General features: G+C 45.8%; 1 protein-coding gene across 3 annotated transcripts in view; it reads left to right on the top strand.

Moving 5' to 3' along the window:
- PTPN14 (protein tyrosine phosphatase non-receptor type 14) overlaps positions 1-21,314 on the top strand; it is a 180,900-nt gene that overhangs the window by 122,263 nt on the left and 37,323 nt on the right. For all 3 annotated transcript variants that reach the window (XM_045452537.1, XM_045452538.1, XM_045452539.1), the window contains exons 4-10: positions 1,708-1,805; positions 4,161-4,228; positions 10,091-10,161; positions 11,031-11,118; positions 14,710-14,798; positions 17,669-17,756; positions 18,574-18,656. In XM_045452537.1, coding sequence (XP_045308493.1) covers positions 1,708-1,805; positions 4,161-4,228; positions 10,091-10,161; positions 11,031-11,118; positions 14,710-14,798; positions 17,669-17,756; positions 18,574-18,656 — 585 coding nt within the window. The remainder of the gene's footprint in view (positions 1-1,707; positions 1,806-4,160; positions 4,229-10,090; positions 10,162-11,030; positions 11,119-14,709; positions 14,799-17,668; positions 17,757-18,573; positions 18,657-21,314) is intronic.

Genomic DNA, 21,314 nt, shown 5'->3' with positions numbered 1-21,314 from the left:
ACAGAGCGCCAGTGGGGGAGGGGCAGAGAGAGGGGGAGACAGAATCCAATCCGAAGCAGGATCCAGGCTCCAAGCTGTCAGCACAGAGCCCGATGCAGGGCTCGAACTCATGAACCGTGAGATCATGACCTGAGCCGAAGTCGGACACTTAACTGACTGAGCCACCCAGGTGCCCCAGTATACATTTCTTGATGTGGACGGGAAGTAAGACTCTTGATTCAGTAGTGGAGCCTGTAAAATGATTATGAATATTTTTTTTTCAACGTTTATTTATTTTTGGGACAGAGAGAGACAGAGCATGAACGGGGGAGGGGCAGAGAGAGAGGGAGACACAGAATCGGAAACAGGCTCCAGGCTCTGAGCCATCAGCCCAGAGCCTGACGCGGGGCTCGAACTCACGGACCGCGAGATCGTGACCTGGCTGAAGTCCGACGCTTAACCGACTGCGCCACCCAGGCGCCCCATGATTATGAATATTTTAGGTGAAAGTTAGGCTGGGTGTAGGAAGAACAGGGTGTTTTTCTATTACATGCTAAGTTTTACAAAAAAGAAGTCTTAAATAACTCAGCGTTGGTCCTTCTGATTTGAGTATAGGTTTTCCCCACCAGAGCCTGACATGGTCGTCTCTACCCTGACCAGCAGACCCAAGAGGAGAGAAGAAATAGAGACTCTATTAGAGGAGACAGGGAGCCTGATTCCTTCCCTCAAATAGGCATTGGATTGATATGTAATGATACCCATGATAGCAAGGTAGAGATAGCAATAATTAGCTCTCAGTGTTTGTTGCCTCTCTCTAAAAGAGTTGAGCTTTGGATCACTCTTGAACTCCCTGCATTGACATGTCCAAGTTTAGAAAAAGTAGAAAGTCATGGTTACCAAGAGCAGAAAGGTTGTTAATATTTGCCAAGAATTGGTGCTAGGAAAAGTCTGTTATAGAGGTGACTGTTTTAAGAGTATGGTCAAGGGAAGTGGAGTCCTAGGAAGAAAGGTTTGGGGTGAGGAGATATCTAAATGTGTAGGTAATTCTAAGAATATAGTTTTATTGGCAAGGAAACAATACACTGTATTTATTGGTTTCTGAGAGCAGTGGTCTACTTTGAAGTTTGGTGTTGTACATGGGCACGTTCTGTTCACCTGCACTGTGCTGGCTTGAGAATGTACTTCGGGTTGGATTTTTGTGAGCCACGGACCTGTAGGGTTAGCTTTGCTCTCAGAAGCTCTATCCTATCCATTAGCAGAATGCCAAATTATTTGGCCTCTTTGTGTTCTGCTCTACCAAACTTTTGAGTTTAAAAAATAGGAAAAGTGACATGTTTCTAGAACTTTTTTTAGGAATGCCCCACTGTTGAATGTAGGCTGGGCAGCTGTGTTGCTGTGGGCAGCCAGGTGTGGAAGAACATTTTTATTCCTGATGTCTGTTACGCGGAATGGGTCCTCATCAGTATTTCATCCTGCGGACCTACACTGAAATGATTTGATGAGAATGTTCTCAAACTGAGAATGCACGGGATGTGGCACCTGCCACATCAAAGAAAGATAAACACGGGAAGAGGGCACTTTCCATCTTTAATACAGCTGACCTTTAGCAGCATCACCTGTGCGTCCCACTGTGCACACAGAGTTTGATACAGCAAGACATCGATGTTGTGGGAACATATTCCAAGTATGTGTTTTTAAGGTTATTTGTTCCTCTGTTCCCATAAACAGGTATCAGTATTACCTGCAAGTCAAAAAGGACGTGCTTGAAGGGCGATTGCGGTGTGCGTTGGAGCAGGTGATCCGACTGGCCGGCTTGGCCGTGCAAGGTAAGGAGCGTGGCGGCCGGCCCGCGAGATCGCATTTTCTGTTTGCCGTGTTGCTGGCCTCTGGGGAAAAAAGTGCATTTACTGAAACGATCCCTCGGTAACTCTCACTTTTCATTTCAAGAGACGTTAAAAACGCAGACATAGTGATTTCTGGTGGCAGGCTGGTGGACTTCGCAAGGCTGCTTGCAAATTGCTCACGCTTGTATAATTGTAGTTTTATTTGAAGAAATAGCAGCTTTCATCCTGACTTTAATTAAAGCTACATGCAGGGTTTGTGGAACATTTTCTCAGAATGATTCCACTGCCCAGTGTGGTCATATTTTGTGGCTTCATGTCGTGACTCTTTGACTTTCACATCAGTTTCAAGTGTGATAGCTTTAAATATTGCAGTCTAATTTATACTCACACACTTAAAGAGAGGAACATATGTATGTATATGTATAATGACATAGATAGATAGATAGATAGATAGATAGATAGATAGATAGATAGATATTGCAAAGCAACACATAGTGAAGTACCTTCATCTTTCAATCTATCCTACTTCGATTTATGGGAGCGATTGTTTTTATCATTTCTAAGTTGTTACATATATTTTTACATATATTTATGTAAAATATGTTACATGACTCTTACATATATTTATACATTACTCTTAACTGAGTGGTGCCTTAATTGCCTTTAGTCATATTGGAAACAAGAAGATAAAATATAATTTTTTAAAAGAAACAGGTTTCCCTTTCAGAGACTGTTTTCTTTAAAATCACTTCGTGTCCAGACGGAATGCCAGCCGCCAAGCCCTTGCTGTGAGGACTGTTGTTGTAGAAGCTGTGAACTGAACTTCCCATCCCAAATTCTGAACTGAAGTTGAACCTTTTGGGTTCTAGAATGTCTAAAGAGGCAGACGTCCTTTGATCTCTTTCATCCCGGAGTATTAGCAGTTTAGCAATTTTTGTTGGACGTACGACTCCAGTAGTTAGCTATTGTTACCTTGTGGATGAAAATACACAAAATATGTTGTATCCCATCTCTCCGCTTAAAGACTGGAAGGAAAGGAACGGTGCCCAGAACAATACGAAAGAACAGTTAGTGGTCATGAAAGAAAGATCATCAAAATGAAGAAGACCCCCTTTGGTAGGAAGAAGAGAGAGAAGATCCACTGTGTCCCTCCTCTGCAAATTGGATCTTTCTCTTTTTAAAAAGTTTTCTCCTTTCTTCACTTTATTACTCGTTTTGGCCTCTTACTCTTCAATCCCTGGCTTTATCACAGGCCTCCTGGATCCTGGAAGATCCTGGTGTGATAGCTTTCAGGCTAAAGGAAGTTGGTGAACTAACTCTCTGTTCGCTGGGGTCTTGAAGCCAGCCATTCCCCTAGCTCTCATATTTGTAAAATAATTTTCCCAAGAACCCTTGTTGGGCCCTTAGGAAGACACATCCACTTAGTTATACGTTGTGATGAAATACAGTAACTGATGAGTAAATTTGAAGACAGGCCGAGCATGTGATTGTTGCCGTCCTGAATGCCTCACCTAATTGCTCATTAGTTAAATGCTGAGTTTCTTAGGTGCGTCTCTGTCTTCTCAGCAACGTGTGGACACTGGCCTTGTGTGTGGACTCTTGCATTCTGTATCTCTTGTACCCCAAAGATACCTGCACCCATTTCTGCCTGATGCCAGATCTTTTGCATGAAATTAAGTCTGTATGCAGTTTGATCTTTTTTGAGAGCAGGTAGGATTAGATGCAAGGCATGTATACATTGATAATATAGACACAGTTTCTTTTTGCATGTGCTCAGACATCCCGTGGTGAGATGAAAACAGGACAAAACAGAATTTTTGGCATCTTGCAACATGTCAGCTTGTTTAGGAGGTGTAAAAATGTGCAGGGTTGCTTGCCAACGGTGATTTACGGTGGGAATTTCCAGCTGCAAATATATGAAAAGTTGCAGATGGGTTTGGCTCTTCAGTTCTCCCAATTAACCTTGAGTTAAAAAGCCCCCTTGGCAGATATTCTTAAGATAATGTGTTGGTGCATATTTAACAAAAACATAAGTATAGGTTTGTTTCAAATTTTTAAAATAGCTCAGGGATCGCTTTCAAATTTCCCCATTTTTTTCCCCTAGAAAATTGTGTAATAGGGCTTACATGCTGATATTTACAGTATTGCTAAGTAAAAGTGGTAACAATATCAAACATGTCGCGGCACCGTTTTTTTTTTTTTTTTTTTTTTTTTATCGAATAGTGAAGAAATAGGACGAAGTGGGAATAATAAATGTGGCGATAATTTTACCCTTGCTTTATTCCATCTTTAATTTCATGTAATAAATACTACCCTTCCCCCCGCTTTTCTTCTCAGCTGATTTTGGAGACTACAATCAGTTTGATTCTCAAGATTTCCTCAGAGAATATGTGCTGTTTCCTATGGTAAGTGTGATTTCCTTTTTCTTAATTAATTTTCTACCTTCTCTGGGTGTTTAATTGTTTCCTTTGAAAATCTCAGAGGATTTTACATACGTATATTCCCCCGGGGAGGAAAGTCCATGCATTTATAAAGTGGGGATGCATTTTATAAACAAACACTGAAAAAGGTACTTCTTCCCGCCTCCTCAAGGCACCTCTCTGTCCCCTGACACCCCTCTCCCCAGTCCCCGTGTCCACCTCTCCAGGGCCATGGCATTCTTCCTACTTTCTGAACATATCAAGTTTGTTCCCATCCCAGAACCTTCGTCCTTGGGTTTCCTGTGCCTCCAGTACTGTGCTCCAGATCTTTCTGTGACTTGACATTGAAATCTTGAGTCAGATATCACCTCCTCAAAGACGACTCCCTTTTCCTTGACCACCTGTATGATACACTCCAGCCATCAACCACTTCCTGCTAAATCACCTTCTATGTGCATTCTTCAGGGCCCTCTCAGTATCTAAACGTGTTCATTGTTGACGGATTGTCAGCTGGGACGTCAGCTCTGTGGTCCGTAGGCAGATACCCTTTCTGTCTTGTTACTGTTAGCTGGTGTATATTCTGCACTCGTGAAATTTCATTGAATGAGTCAATGGAGTCAAATGCCCAGTCTTGGGTTAAATTAGGAACGAGGCTAGGTTTTAATCCCGGGAGAATGTATGTTTGCTGTTTGGAAGCTTTGGGGTAAATGAGAAGAGTTTTAATGGGAGGAATTAAAATGTTTGAAAAGCTATACCTGCTGCAGTATCCTGGCTCTGATTTTAGAAACCCTGATCATTCATCACTTATTTTTTTATCAACTGTTTTGCCCAAAGCACTGGCCTGGGTAACTAACTACCAGGAAATAAAGTTATATAAGAAACGGTGGTTGTTCTCAGGGAAGCGGCCGAATAGTTGAGTAAATAGGAAGTTTGCAAAATCAGAATGCAAAGCCAAGAGTAATAAAGTGCAGTCAGGATTTTATGTGGGGAGAGGTTACCTCTGCTGGGGGCGGGGGGGCGGGGGTTAGGAAAGGCTTAAAGACTAATGGTGGGCGAGTTGTGTCTCAGAGGGTGGGCAGGATTGCAGCAGGCAGACAGGTAGGGAACAAGGAATGATCTAGACAGGGAGGGAAAGAGCAGGGGCAGGGTGGCACGAGTGATCGTGTAAGAGTCTGTGGTGAATCTGACTGTCGCTCAGGAGTGGCAGAGGGGAGTGGCAGCAGATGAGATGAAACATCTCAGGGCTAAGAACCTGTGGACTCTGGGGATTTATAGACCCCACACTTTGAGAACCGCTGGATTAGAGCAGTAAGACCGTTTGTGAAAGGAGGTCAGATGAGAATCATGGTGTTCTGGGCAGGAGGTGATTTAGGTATTATGAGTGACAAGAAGAACACCAAAGCAAAGCAAGAGATATTTTGGAAATCAAACGAGCAGAACTTGGCATCCAGTTGGCTGTGGCACATGGGAGAAAGTAGTGTGTCTGGTGACAAGGGTTCAAGTTTTGAAAGACTAGCATATGTAAGGCTGTAGTCATTATCCCTGTCAGGGCTTGAGATGAGCTTAGGTTGCCGCATACTTAACCTTTATTCTTATAGGTTAGGGAAATACTGCGAGATCTCTATGGTTTCATGAATAACTCTGTCCTTATTCTTCTTCCCGCCAAGAAAACATCTGTATCGTCTGATAGATCTGTTGTTTTTCATGCCTTGTTAACTCTACCCATCAAATCAACCTGCATTCAAAGAGATTAGCATATTACTTGGCGCAGAAGCTCTTCATAGGATTTGGTGTCAACATGCTTGAACCAACATCTCTAACATCTCAGAGGCTCCCCAGTGCGCTTGGGGAGATGAAAGTGAAGCTCACACCTTAGAATTTTAGAAAGCGTGCCTTTTTGTGCTAGTGGAGACAATCAATTGGGTTGAGAATTTTCCACAATTTTTTTTTTTCACCTTTGTCTCCTAAAAAGGTCTTACTCACCTAGCCTTTGGGCAGAGACCAGGCTTTGGTGCTATTTAGAATTTTTTATGGTGATTGCCAGCATGATACTTACGAGTTTGTAGATGTTAGAATGCTTTGGCAGGTCCCAGTGCTATCTGTGAAGGCTGGAAGGAGTTGTGTATCTCACCTTTTCCAGAATATGACGGTCTCCACTGGGCTCTGAGCAAATCAGATACCCGAACAGCATAGACCTCGTTAAATCTCACAGTGAACGGATGAATATGGATATGTTATTCTTGGATCCAAACTTCCCTTCCTTGGGATAGTAGCTACATACATTGTGACGTGTGGCTGGCGATATACATCCAAATTGAAGTTACTTAAAGTTAAATAAAATTAAAAATTCAGTTCCTCAGTTGCATTAGCTACATTTAAAAAACACTCAGTAGGGGTGCCTGGGTGGCTCAGTTGGTTAAGCAACCGATTCTTGAGTTTGGCTCAGGTCAAGCTCTCATGGTTTGTGACTTTAAGCCTCACATCAGGCTCTGTGCTGGCAGTGTGGAGCCTGCTTGGGGTTCTCTCTCTCTCTCTCTCTCTCTCTCTCTCTCTCTCTCTCTTTCTCCCTCTCTCTCTTTGCCCCTCCCTCACTCTCTCTCTCTCTGTCAAAATATATACACTTTAAAAAAAAAATAAAAACATTCAGTAGCCATGTGTGGCTAACCCTACTGTACTAGAAAGCTTGGATATAGAACATTTCCATCATTGCAGAAAGTCTTGTTGGACAGCGCTGAAGACACTGTGACAGAAGCTGATGTCAGTGTGTATATCTGAATTGTGGATGTTACTGGGCTTCTGCCCTGTCATTCTGCCCCATGTCGTACCCTGGATACATTGTGGCCTGTGGTCAGGTGGCTCACACTATAGGAGCCAAGCATTTTGTGCCCGTGTCCTGGCTGCCATTTACCGGCTATGTGAACTTGGGCCGTTATTTAATTTAGTTTATTTTAAAATTTGATTATTTGTCTCACCAAAGCCTCCATTTTCTCATCTAAAAATGAGGATAGCATGCCTACTCCAGCTGGGATAACTAAAGGAGAGAATGCACGTGAAGTACGTTACTTGGCACATGGTGAATTCTCAGGAAGTAGTTGTCCTTGTCATTGCCATCGTCATCGTCTTATGATTAGCATGACCCTCTTGTCTCTGGCATGCAAGCACGAGGAGGCTGAAGACTGTGCTTTTCGGGCAGCAACACTCCACGAATTTTGAAATGTAAGCAGAGGACAGGCAGAAGGTGCAAACAATCATTAACCTGCTCTGCGTGATTAGAAACTCCGGTTTGATGACGTGAAACTTCGTTGCCTACTGAGTTGCCTGTTGAGTTTAGTTCAATAAGCATTTATTGATCACTTATTGCATATGGAGAGCTTATAAGTGGGCATCATGTAAGAGCCCCGTGATAGGCCCGTAAGTGATGTGGAGAAGAGCTGGTGCCGTTAGGGGCCTGTCTGTGATGAAGAAGAGGGAGGGTGAAGGAGGAAGGGTCAGATGAGCATCTGGATAACTGTGTAAGAGAGACAGTAGGCCACCCGTGGGGAGGGCTGTATGAGCCACGCTCAGAGTGGAAGAGGAAAGGCTTACTACATCCGGCATGGGGGAATATGGAAGCCCGGTCAAGGGAACGGTAGTTGAGACGAAACCTGAAGGACAGGGTGACGTTTCACTCAGTGTGATGGGCCCCTGGTGTTTCTTCCAGGAAGGCTCAGCATGAGTGTGTCAGGAGACATACAAGCATTCTGTTAGGAAGAGGGGTTTGCCTGAGGCCTTGAACCTTTGAGAGAGGAGGCTTGGAAGGGAAGGCCGGGTCACGCCGAAGAATGGTCTGAATGCCAGGCCCAGGTGTTGACCTAATTGAGCAGGCAGTGGGGAGCCATGGAAGGTTGTAAACCTTCTGCGAGGTTCCACTGGAGGATTCAAAGAGAAGACTACATTCCTTTGGTGGGGGAGGGAAGATGGGATGAATGGCCTTGTTTGATCTTAAAAAAGCAACCGAATTCGTCAAATGGCATTTCTGAGGCAGAGCAAAGAACAAAGTGAAGTACACAGGGCACTCCACAGGTGTGCCGCTGTGTACAGGCATGCACTCTGCCATTTTTCATTCACGCAGGGCTGCTCGCGCCTTCCCTGTGGCAGGGCGCATACCTCAGGGAGGCCCCACACGCAGATGGAGGCGCTTGAATGGAGTGGGATAGCAGAGGCGCACCTTTGGGCTTTTCTCCTTTCAAAGTAGGAAGCTGAGGTTTCATGGGGCACTTTCTGATCTTCGCTTACCTTTCTTTATTTTCTCCTACGGCCACATGCCTTTCATTAGCTTTTCACAATTAGTACCGCGTTAGGACTACCACTCAATACCCGGATGCACGCCCATCGCTCCCGTGTGCAAGCCACGCGGCATCTTTGCTGTTCCCCGGCGAAAAACGGTGCTTATTCCCTGTCGTGGACTTGAGTCATTTCAGTGGATGGCTAGACAGGAAAACAGCAAATTAATCAGTTAATGCACGGAAAATAAGAGCTGCCTCCACCTTCTCCGAGGTTTCTCGTGACCATCTGCAGGGCTATACAATTTCCAGCACCTCATTTACACCCTCATTTTCCGGATTTAAAAGATACTGATTTTTCATGTTTCCCTGATTTGAGATGGGATGTTTCTTGTGGTTTCGAGGTGTACCGTTTTTGGGGGTGGGGTTTCATCCACAGAAAATTGTTAAATTGGAGGCCATCTTGGTATAGATGGTATTCTCGAATCCAGGGAATTGGCAATTGGGATGTTTTCTGCCAAACTTCAGCCCCCAGCCCTCCACCCTCAGTGTCTACGATGAGCCTCAGAGGGCCTCACCAGGACACGTAGCTCAGAGGCCCTTCTGACACCCCTTCTGGAGCTCAGAGGGAAGTGGGGCGTATATCTCTGCCCTCGTCGTGCTTATCGACCTGGGGCAGATGGTGTGGAACCGGCCCCTAGGAAGGTCTGAGGCAGCTGGCCCTCGGCTTGAGCCTCCCCAGGCTACCACAAGGAATTCGGGGAGCTCTGGAATCACCACGGCTGTCAGAGTCTCAGGAACTGGTTGCTCTGGTCTCCCTGTCTTGGAATTACTCCTTCAGACCACCCATCCCAGGCAGTTCTGTGCTGGTAAACGTGTAACAATCCCTGATACATTCCCACTGTCAGCGGAGGGGTGTTGGGAAGAGGTATATGCAATCGGCTCTAATGCCACGGGAGCCACAGGCCCCAGGGCCCTGGGATTTAGGTGCTGGAGACACCAGCGGGTTCCCACACACCGTTAGCTTATAGAACTCCCTACTTGTAGCCATCATGGCCTCTGCTCCCAAGGGTCTGTCAAGTAACATCTGAATGAGCCCTCTCTGCCTTCTGTAGCTCTGAATTAGTGTCCGGATATTGTGGTGGTGGACAAAAAGGCCAGGCACAGCCCCTTGCTAGGCTCAGCTTTTGAAAGGATAATGGGCTGGAAATTCATACCCCGATTGTTAAAAATACGTAAGTACTGACAAAGCAGTTTCAATAAAAGTGAGTCTGGGAGGCAGACAAAGAAGAAGAAGGTAAATGAAAAAAGAGCTATTCCTATACCTCCAGAATTTAGGTGGCTCCCCAAACTATGCCTTGAAAGAGGCATGTTAGTTATAAGTGGAGAACCTAAGTTATAGTGGAGAGCCATGTTCTAAAAGTAACAACGGGCCGTCAGCCCGAAAATGGACAACTTTCGATTTGAAGGAGTAAAGGGGAGGTGGATGAAGTGAGGCTAATCAGGAAAACCTTCTGGAGAACAGAGCTCCTAAGGTTTGTTCCTAACAAACAGCAAATGACCATAACTGCTTCTGTTTTGATAGGATTTGGCCCTGGAGGAGGCCGTTCTGGAGGAGCTGACCCAGAAGGTAGCCCAAGAACACAAAGCCCACAGGTAGGGTCCGCCAAGGCGCTTGGCTCCCACCCCCGGCCCCCGGCTGTGCTCTATCCTGCACGTGGCTCAGCCCTGTTCCCAGACACGCAAATAGATTCAAAAACTGTGTGCTTGCCCTGCTTCCCCTTTTTCCTGTTCTTTTTTTTTTCTTTCTCTCCCTTTCTTTTTTCCTTTTCTTCTTTACACACCAGCAAGCCCACATAGATGTGAAGCTGTTAGGCAGGAGAACTCTTCTCTCTGACCTTCCGAAAACTCTGTTGCCAGAGCGGGGGAGACCGGGGCTGCTTGAGTTAAGAGTGAAGACCTAAAAGATCTGCTTTGGATGGGAAAGTCAAGGCCAAGAGGGAGAGGAGGCCCTGAAAACTTGTTATCAGGGCTACATGGAGCTCTCTGGGACCAGTGGAAAACGAGCAGCCTTCCTTCCGACCTCAGAGGACCTGTGCAGTGGTCCTAAGCTCTCTCTCGTTTTGGCCACTTGGCTCCCAAAATAGCATCCTCATAAAATTTTTCCTTGTTTCTTAACAGTGGAGATTTTTTGTCCTAGGTGGGAGAAAATAACTTTTTTTTTTTTTTTTTAAAGCAAGCAGCATTATTCACAGGGATGTCTAGAATAATTAGTGTTTATAGGGCTGTGGCTCTTAATTAAATACTTTACCTTCCTCTGATTCTTCCCCGTTGAGTAAAGGCTGGTAGGGAATATGTTAATGAATTACTTAGTAATGTACCGCGTCCTCACAGTTGGGTGATGATTGCTCTTCCCAGAACTGGAGCTAAATCACAGCTCTGGAATTTGCCATCAGGAGGGTCGGATCTTCCACTGCCTTTGTTGCTCTTAACCATTTCCTTCTTTGACGCTGTTTCGGTTTTAGTGGAATCCTGCCCTCAGAAGCCGAGCTCATGTACATCAACGAGGTGGAACGTTTGGATGGATTTGGACAGGAGATCTTCCCTGTGAAGGTAACATACCCTGGCCTGTCCTCACTTCAGCTTTCTCAGAATGGCTCAGGTGGTTGGAAAACTAGTGATAGGCAACCGACCAGAGCGACCTGGCTTCCTTATCGCTACGTGGCATTAGATGGCGAGTCCTGCTTACTTTAGGTAAAGCAAACACTTCTTCTTAACTAAGAGACTTTGAAGTTTTCCATGGTCTTGGGCAGAATAGCTTGTTTGTAAGACAACCATCTGAGTGAGTACCAGACAAACACCAGCCCATCCACCAGCCCTGGGAAGGTATGCGGTCACATCCAGTTCTGCGACAGGAAAGCAGCTATTAATATGAAGACCCTACCCAGTAGTTTTCTTTATTCGCTTCTTCTCTCCTCTCTTTGAGCTGATACAGGGATCATCGCTTGTGAGGCAGAGTGAAACCTTTCCTGTATGCAAGCACACTTTCTTTCTCGAGTTCTATAGAGCCTCCATTGTGGGTTTCCAGCCCCTTAGGTGTTTTCTGGAAACCGTGCCTGGGAAACTGTTACAGCACATCACATCCTTTGCAACAGATCCACCTCCTGAAGTGGGTGTGGTTGGGGAGGGGGGTCACGGTGCATGGTCATTTATAGAGTTGGGCCCGTACTCCAAACTCATTTTCTTCTCTCTACTGACCCACTCTGCGAAAGACGGAGTTTTGTCAGAAACCTAAAGCAACTGGCACATTTCTGCAGTTTGGGAGATGGTGCAATTTTAGCACAAACATTTCATTCTAAACTGGCTCCGCTGGCTGTTTTATAAGTGTTCTGTTCCTCCTCTGCTGCACGCTTGCAATTTGCCTTAATGAGAACTGCCCATGTGCATCAAGTAGAACGAGCAGGGTGGCCGCAGCTTGTGGAAAGGGCTAAATGGCTCTTTTTTAGATTTGTTTAATTTTCTTTTGCTTCTCTAATGGCCACCCTTCGTAGGGTTGTAATCCATTTTCCTTGCAATAATGCCTTATGAAGCCATCTGCATCCCACTTACATTTCAGCAGCCCATATATAGTCATGATATTCTGGGCCATTGAAAAACCAGGGTAAACTTCTCTCCACTTCCAGAAAACTGACTTCTCAGCCCCAGGAAGTCGGGGGTTTCGTTGTGCTCATTTACTCGTGTTGTTTTTGGTCATTCTGGGCTGTGGGAAACAAGAGCAGTGGAGATAGTGTTGAAATCCACTGTGCCCGTTCCCCGATGCACTTTCTGGTATGTTCTTTTGTGGGAAGAGCACAAGGCAGGTACTGTCTACCTTCGTCCGAGTGGGCAGACAGGCACTGCTGACTCACTGCCTGTGCGTGTGACTTAGCTGGGTGTCTTCTGTTTCCCCACGTGTCTGTTCATGACTAAGGTGGCCACCTACCGACCACCTGACATCCCCGGAGACAAGGATGATGGGAGGGGCAGCAGGACCGGTGGGGCGGTGCCGTGATCAGCTCTGAGATAGGTGAAAAGGCAGGCAGGAGAGTGTGCAGGGGCAGACCGAGTAGTGATGGAGCCCCAAGTAACGTACACGGGCTTGCTATGGATATGTTTTAGGGAAGAACATTTCCACGCAGCGTGGGCTTTTCCACGAGCGATTCTTCAAAGTTTCTCAAGGCCGGAGGAGTACCAGTCCACTTCCTGACAGGTCCGCCCCTCCCGCCTCCACACACACAGGCGGGCCGCTGCCTCGGTGGCTCCCCGCGTTGTCAGAGCGCGGGGACACAGAGAGGGTGCTTGTGTCTGGAGCCTCGATCCTTAGCCGAGTGGGACACCAAGCCCCTAAGGTTTGACCAATGCAGCGTCTGGGCCTCGCTCCTATGTTTTCTCCATTGCTCGGCCCTGGTGAACTGCTCCTGCCGCGCCCCCACCCCCACTGGCCCGCTGCACCAATGGATCTACTGGCAGAGTGCCCCAGGAAGGCTTTCTGCAGGATTTTCTTTCCGCTTCGCCTCTCCACTTCTCCTGACTTCTTTTCTCACAAGTGTTTTTCTGCATGTCACCTACCTTGTAACTGCTCCTGACAACCGAGGCACTTCCTTTCCTTCCCTCTCCACCCTCTCCCGACCCTGTCTCTGCTTTGCATCCAGCCGTTGTCTTGACCTCGCTCTGTCCCTGTTAGAAGAGCCCTGTTCTAATGTGCGCTTTGCCGGGCGAGCTGGAGAGACGTCCCTGTGATGGGGCACTGTTGTCTGTGTGTCTTATACGGGATCAAGGGTTCTGAGGAATGTAGACATCCTTCTCTTCCATCCCGTGTCTAGTCATGTGCGCCTCTCTGCTCCCTCCACAAAGAAGGTATCCCCCAGGGAAAGCAGGGGGCTGTGACAGTTTATTCCCCGGATGGTGAGCCTTGTTCCTGCTCTGCTCCCAAGCACACCGGCAGCAGGTTGGGCTCTCCCAGACAGGAGGCTGGAAGCATCTGACCGGACCAGGAGACCAGACTTGAAGATAAGTCATCCGGGCTTCCTCAGCACAGGGCCCAGCAGATTTCCCGACAGCTTTGTAGTCCTCGTGCCCCTCCTGTGCTCATGAAGCTCCCAGCCAGCACTTAGCGTCCCTCTCTGGAACATGAATATGTGGCCCAGCATCACCCCACAGGGTGTCCTTGCAGGAATGACAGAGGCCAACGCAAAGAAAACGAAGCAGCCTGGAAGACATAGAGACTCTGCCGGGTGAAGAACTCCCTGCCCAAAATACCATCCTATGAGTCTCCACTATATTACATCTTTCAAGGAATAGATTGCTTTTAAAAGAGAATGTTCAGAAAATAATTAAAAAAAAGAAAAAAAAGAAAGGAAAGAAAAACTCTCAGAAATTAAAAATGTGATATCAGAAATGGAAAATGTAATAGGTTGCAAGACAAAATTAAGAAAATCTCACCAAAAAGTGAAGTTTGGAACGTGGGAGGTGGGAGATAAAATTAGAAGGCCAGCCCAGGCTGTCCAACATTGGAATAATGGGAGTTCCAGAAGTGAACAGAGGAAACAAAGCTAGTAATTCGAGAAAGTATCCCAGGACTGAGGGGCATGAGGCTCTAAATTGAAACACCAAGCACAGTCGATGCAAATAGACACACACTAGGGCATTAGGCAGGGGAAGTTGATGTCTGTAGGGAGAGGAAATGGTGGGAACAAGTCTGCTGTTGGCTTCTTCTAAAGAGGCTGCAAACAATATGCTCAGTTCTTCAAACTGCGGGCTTATATAATCACACGTGTAGAAACGCATACGTAATCAAACTACACACACGTATAATTTTGATTTAGAAAAAACGTAAAAAAGATACTAATAGATGCTCGTGAAAGATGAGATCTTAAGTGCCCACAAATCTGAGACAATCCTAAAAATCTCTCTTGGACGGGCAACGTGTAGTGACAAATTCAGATAAAAGATGCATGTATATGTATATAGTCCACTAGGCTGTGCAGCGGCGTGAGTCCCTTCAGGACCAAGTTGCCTTTCGTCCGGATGCTGTCTGTGATTCTTTCATTTATGGGCAGGAAAGGGGGTGTGGCGCCCCCGGGTGGGCTGCGGCCCACGTGCTCGGTTCTGCCAGGTCGCCGGTGATCTGTTTCATCACGCCGCTCTTCTGTTGATCTTACGCAGGACAATCATGGAAACAGTGTGCAGCTGGGCATTTTCTTTATGGGCATTTTCGTGAGAAACAGAATTGGAAGACAAGCAGTGATACACAGGTAGTCTTCTTCATATCTTTTTCTTTTTTTCTTTTTCCCCTTGAGGGACTTTCGAAAACCCTGCTCAGTAGGACAGGTATCCCAGCGAGTTGAGAGCCAGATGGTGGGTCAGCATTGAGCTTTTCTCAATTCAGAGAAGATCAGCCCTCTGTGCGATTGGAGCGCTAATGGAGAAATGCATCTCACTTCTCCTGGAGGCCCGTTTGGGGGTGGGGACTCTCACCTGAGTCCAGGAAAGGTGCCCTGGAGCCAGAGACCTGGAGCTAAACTCTGTGAGTCTGGTTGGAAGCAGGCCGTCCAGTCAGTCTTTCAGTCCAGAGTGGCTTCTTCCCATTTTCCATCACCCTCCACCTAACCACATGTGCTAGAAGAGGGAGGACTGATTTTTATAGTAAAAATATAATGTATTTATGAAAGTGCATTTTGAAAAGCATTGAACGTGTTATCATGAATTAAAGGAATTTGGTGCTTTTTCATCATTTTGCATTTTAGAATTCTTTTTCTAATGCTTATTTATTTTAGAGAGAGTGCAAGCAGGGAAGGGGCAGAGAGAGAGAGGGAGACACAGAATCCAAAGGCGGCCCCAGGCTCTGAGCTGTCAGTGCAGAGCCCGACATGGGGCTCAAACTCATGAACCGCTACATCATGACCTGAGCCGAAGTTGGATGCTTCACCGACTGAGCCACCTAGGCACCTCTCATTATTTTGCATTTTAAGCCCTCTTCTCCGTTTAACGTGAGAGACCAGTGTCTCCTCGGGTCACGTGTCCGGGAGCTTGCTCGTGTTGGCATCCGTAGTTGCTACCGTAGTGTCAGTGATCTCAAAAGCTGCATCCTTGCTTTCATTTACAAGGGCAGTGTGGCCAGTTATTTACTGGAAGACGAGCTTTCTTGTACATGCATCTGGTAGGCATAGCTGTGCACCTAGGCCAGATCATCAAAGACAGCTCTTAGAGTCAAAGCAAAGTCCACCTTCTGGGCATGGATCTTGCCCAGCTGTGTACTCTCTGGATCAGCAGTTGATCTGGGTCATTTTGCAAGTATTTTCCCACCAAAAGCTTCCTAATTGGCTTCCCCCCAAACCCCGCCCCCCTCTGCCGCTAGGTCCCCACCCTGCCATTATTTTTGTTCATTTATTTTTTTCTTGCTCTGTGAAAGGGGACATTATTGAAACAGGAGTAGGGGGAAGATCTTGGTGGCTGCAGAATAAACTTTTTGACTTTTGGACATATTCAGTCAACTCCGTACACGTACAATAAGTTACAAATTGGTCAAGCAAAATGCATACATTAGGCAGCGATATAACTATGAATTTTTATGCCCATTTAAAGCTGTTCGGGCATTTTGTCCCACACAGTTCTTCATAGCTGAATCAATGCTTCATTTTCTCCTTGAGCCTGGAGAAGTAGACAAGTCTTACGTTTCAGTTGTGGAGGTTAAATAGAAGAAAATAGCAGTTTGGAACTCTGCTGATGGTAAGCCACTCATAGGCTTGCTTCGGTTCCTTAGGAACTGCTTCTGGACTTCTTCCTCCAGTCCTTATCTCGAAACCCCTACAGGCTGGGAATTTGCTTCTGCCATGGTCTGCCATGGTGTCATGGTAATGATGCCCCTAGGGGAAGTCGCATCGTGGAGGAGGAGTGGATCCAGAGTTTTGGCAGTCGGTTTGAAGGAATGGAGCCTGAGGAAACCAAATATCTCTTATCTCTAGAGACCTTCATTGAGGAGCCTGTAGCTCTGGGTCGTGTAGATGTAATCTCTTGGGATTGTAAGTCAACCGACAGCTCTACTGATCACCTGTAGAGAGTATGGCCCCAGCAGATGTACGTAAACACAGTTGGTCCTGGAATAATGGAAAGGTGACTGGAGGAATGCCCGTAAGCCCCAGTATGGAACTCGTGCATCCCCAGTGAGCAGAGTGAACGTGGCTAAGTCCTGTACTCGTTTGTGCCTCAATTGTCTCATCTCTAAAGGAGGAACAAAAATAGCTGCCTTGTCGACCTTAGAGAGTCGATAAAGGAACCGTACTCTATACAGATGGGAGGCAATATTACTACTTTTAATTCTCTCAGCCAACATCCATTGCATGTTGAATGCCGGGTGCTTGGCTCCGTGCTTGGAATACAGACACGAAGACAGCAGAATCTCTAGGCATGGCATCTTTGGGCTAGTCTGGCTTAGTTTGGGATCTAGTCACAGAGGTCAACAGTTGTAATACCACGTGGTGACCAATAGGGGACTATACGCATGCGTGTTGTCGGGCCGAGAAAGAGAGAAGGTGACTTCTGAGCTAAGTCTTGAAGGAATCATCTAGGCAGAGGATAGGGCAGTGAAGGTTGGCATGAAGAGGGAATTGTAGATCGGGGCACAGAGTGAAGGTAGACAGTAGTAAGAGGCGGCTACAAACTGACTCCAGGCAGAATGGGAAACTACAGCTTACCTTCCCGGGCACTTTCTCTTGGTGGCATAATCAGTCTGTAGCCTACGCTGCACCACAGAATCTATGTGGATTCTTTGGCCTAGATTCCTGGAAACACATGACTTTGAAATATATATGCTCCTCCATATGAAATATATATGCTCCTCCAAACGTTCCTTGAACGTTTTCCTCATAACTAGTCATAAAGGAAAGTACACCTTATGAACAGCAGTATCCAGATTTACGTTATACGGTTTCCTTAGCTATTTAAGTTTGACCCAGGGTGTGTTTTCTTTACTTTTTTGCTTGGAGAGAAGGCACATTTAGCTTTTAAAACTATAGTTAAATCGTAATTTGTAAAATGAGACTCACCAGCAGTGATGACCCTCCTGTGCTGATTCATAACTGCATGGAACCTGCCTGGCAAACCCAGTTGTTTTTCTTGTGACCAGGTGGAATGACATCGGGAATATCACACACAACAAGTCGACTATTCTGGTGGAGCTCATCAACAAAGAAGAGACGACCCTCTTTCACACGGTAAGCAAAATGGAAAGATGAGGGCAGGGTCCGACAGACAGCTTGCCGTGTGACCTCTCAACTCACCACATCCCTTCTTTGCTCTCTGCGTCGTGAGAGAATAAATGTTCTACTGATCCCGTAACCGTCTACCTCTCGCCCAGTGCTGTCATTACTCATTTCCGGGTAGTGGTGGTGATTTCCCGTTCAGAACGCCAGGTTTCCAAGCCGAGTTTGGACTCCGGGATTTCGGTTCCTCCACCTGCTGTGTTTGGGGTGGATCTCATTGTCTGGCATGCTGCGTTCCTCCGCGCTCGAGTTACAGCCCACATCCAGTAACCCCCCGATTATATTGCACAGCATTTTCTTTTGCTGGAGGACCTGGATTTTCTCCCCCCAGCCGCACAGCCCAAGCCTGATCTGAAGTAACCTGAGTGATCTTCCTTCTGTTGAGGGCCCCCTTGAGAGCCAGGGCTGTTCGTGCAGCTCACTGCCTCTCAGTGATGCTCGGTGTTCATTCCGTGCTCTGTCTTGATCCACTTATTTATTTTTAAAGCATCTGGTTTGGAATTGTGTGAAGATATGCCAGCCCATGGTGTAAGCCCTGTGCCCTGAGTATGGAAGATTCTTTAACAGATTGTCTGCCATCCTTGGGTGAGCTTCCTAGCCCAGCTTGCTGCAGAATTTCAGCACACCGGTTTGCTGCTCGGGGGTGCTATTTTGTGTGCGGCCTGACGATACGAAGGAATGTGGCCCTGTTCGGGAGAATCCTAGGGAGATGCGTTTATAATCAAATACATGTTTTATTTGTTTTTTTCTCTGCCTCTTCTTTCCCAAGGACGATCTTGAAAATGCCAAGTATATCTCTCGGTTGTTTGCTACGCGGCACAAGTTTTACAAACAAAACAAAATCTGCACTGAGTAAGTAAGCCGTCTGTCCACCTTCTCACTGGAAGGCCTGGTCAGATTAAATCCATGTGCTTTAGGGATGTCGTAGATGGCGTCTGCCACTCGCTCTTTTCCCTCCTTCCTCGTGGAAGCTGACCAGGCAGGAGGGAAAGAACTTTAATGACGAAGGCCGTCTGGCACAGCGCGTGCGCCTGGAGAGAAAATAACTCACAAATTGACTGTGAGTGCTTGACTACCTGGACGGGTTGGCCCGCATTAGTGCCTTTCCATCCTCTGTGAGGAGTTCGGAGGAGCTGAGCGGTTCCCAATTTGCCAGGGTGCCCCTTCGTGTCAGATGCAGGGTATGTTCAGAAGTGTGTCACGGAGTAGCAAGCCAACTTGAAAGAAAAGAAGGTTCTGTCATCCTCAGCCCTGTTTCTCTTACACAGTTGGCTAACCCCGCGTGTGCTTCTGGGTCATGTCATCTGCCTGTAAATGAGAGGCCAGGGTAATTAGAGGAAGACTTGGAATACACTAATAGACGTCACGAATCCATGTGTGTTTTTTCAATTTAATTTGGAAATAAAGACGATAAAGGGAGTCTGATATGGGAACTTAAATGTGACCTGACCTTGGATGTAGAGTAGCTGGGGCTCACGCTATCATTGCCTTTATTTTGGTTGCCTTCAAAAGATGTTCCTCAGCAGAGGACGTTCGGCAGTTGGGGCGCCCTAGGTGCTTAATTGTGTTTCAAAGAATTCGGGGATATAAATGCAAGAGAGGAACTGCTTTTCCATTCCCCCAGTGGACACATCCAAGAGTGTGAGAGTATTGTCCCAGAGCAGTTCCTGCTGAAAATTGCGGCTGCTTTAGAACTGGAGCCTCAGGTCCTGACAGACTTTCTTCTCTACACGATGGAGGCTCTTTCAAACCGGTCTTTGCAATTGGTCACTGTCGGAGCCTGAAAGGATCGTTGATGGTATCAGGTCCGCCAGCAAAGTTTGCGAATGTAAATCGGAAGGGCACTGATCAGGGAGCGGCAAGTCAAACAGCCATCACTGTACGGGCACGCGCACGCACACGCACGTGGCGTTCTTTTGAACAGACTCCCCGTAGATCACTTCTGTGCACTTCTGCGCTGCGGCGGCCTTTGATCTGCGGGGGGGTCTTTGACATTAACACGAACTCTATGGTCGGCTTCTGGAGGGCGAATTAAAATCTGACTGTTTTAAGCAGTGAATTTCACTGTGGTCTTCTGGTTGGACCATTTCTCAGCAAGGGAGTTTACTGTAAAATTTGCAGAGTATTTTGATTTCTTTGGCGGTCTCCGAATACTAGTGAGCATCCCACGTTAGCCTGAAAACTGAGGAAATGGTGTTTTCCTTTCTACTTCTGTAATAACCATTCTTTTCTCCTCACCAGGTAGAGGAGGTTCCTAACCTCTTATTTGGACTCTCTAAGATGTACACACACACACACACACACACACACACACACTCCATACACACAGTAAATTCTGTGTATAGTTTCAGGATCTCAGCACAGACTGCATTAAGGCCTGGGATAAACTCCCTGTAGTTTTAGGAAACTAGCATTATCTTAACAGTATCTTTCTCCAGAGGTCTGCACACCCTGACTGCTAAAAGACTATCATTGATTTTCATTTCATTTCATAGAGCTCCAAAGAGTGCTTCCCATATTTCTTGACTTGAGAAGAAAAATTGCAGGGAGTGGGAAGGGTGTTTAACCTAAGTCTAATAATACTATATTTGGCCAGTTGTTAAAAAAAAAAAAAATCCAACATTACTGTTTCCACACTTCATGAAAGAAAGAAAAGGTGTTTTATCACTAAAAAGGTAGGAAAGATGAACTATCAGACAAAGGAGAATGCTTTAAATTAAAGAATTCTAGCTTGATGGAAAATTCTACGTGTCCTGGGTTTTTTGTTTGTTTTTATCTATGTATGAGTTCACTGAAGACTAGGGAAAATGTCAGTCTGGACTTTGAGACCCATTTCTCATAGACACCTTTGATTTCAGTACTCAAGGATTTCTTAATACTCTTAGCTCCCACACATTTTTATCCCTACGTTAAAAAAATCACGCTGATTCTCAGTCTGGAAAGGATCTGATTAGATTACTACTTATAATCAGTATTATCTTAATTCAAAAAGATCTTTGTATGGTCTTACTCAAACATATTTAATCTGTTTTGGATTCCATTTGACTGGCAGCATTTAAAAAATATATTTTTTTCTTGCTGTTTTTCTTTATGAAAGATTTTACACATAGACAAAGATACAAAGAATACAATTTTTAAAAAACCCATGTAATAATAGTGATATTTTTCAGTCTTGCTTATTTCCCTCATAATATTTTTTGGAAATAAGCCTCATTCTTCTGTAAAATTTAATATCAAAGGATCATGTGCTCTAAACATTTTGAAAATAAGAGAATAAAAAAGGAAATCAACATTTTTCATAGCCTCTCCATTCAGTAATAAATGTTTACATTTTGCCATAAATTATTTAGCTCTCTGTCTCTTTTTTTTTTTAATGTTTATTTATTTTTGAGACAGCGAGAGACACAGCATGAACGGGGGAGGGTCAGAGAAAGAGGGAGACACAGAATCTGAAGCAGGCTCCAGGCTCTGAGCGGTCAGCACAGAGCCCTACGCGAAGTTCGAACTCAC

The sequence above is a fragment of the Leopardus geoffroyi genome, chromosome C3 (genome assembly GCF_018350155.1).
Source record: "Leopardus geoffroyi isolate Oge1 chromosome C3, O.geoffroyi_Oge1_pat1.0, whole genome shotgun sequence".
Lineage (NCBI taxonomy): Eukaryota > Metazoa > Chordata > Mammalia > Carnivora > Felidae > Leopardus > Leopardus geoffroyi.
This window is presented reverse-complemented; position numbering and strand designations above follow the sequence as displayed.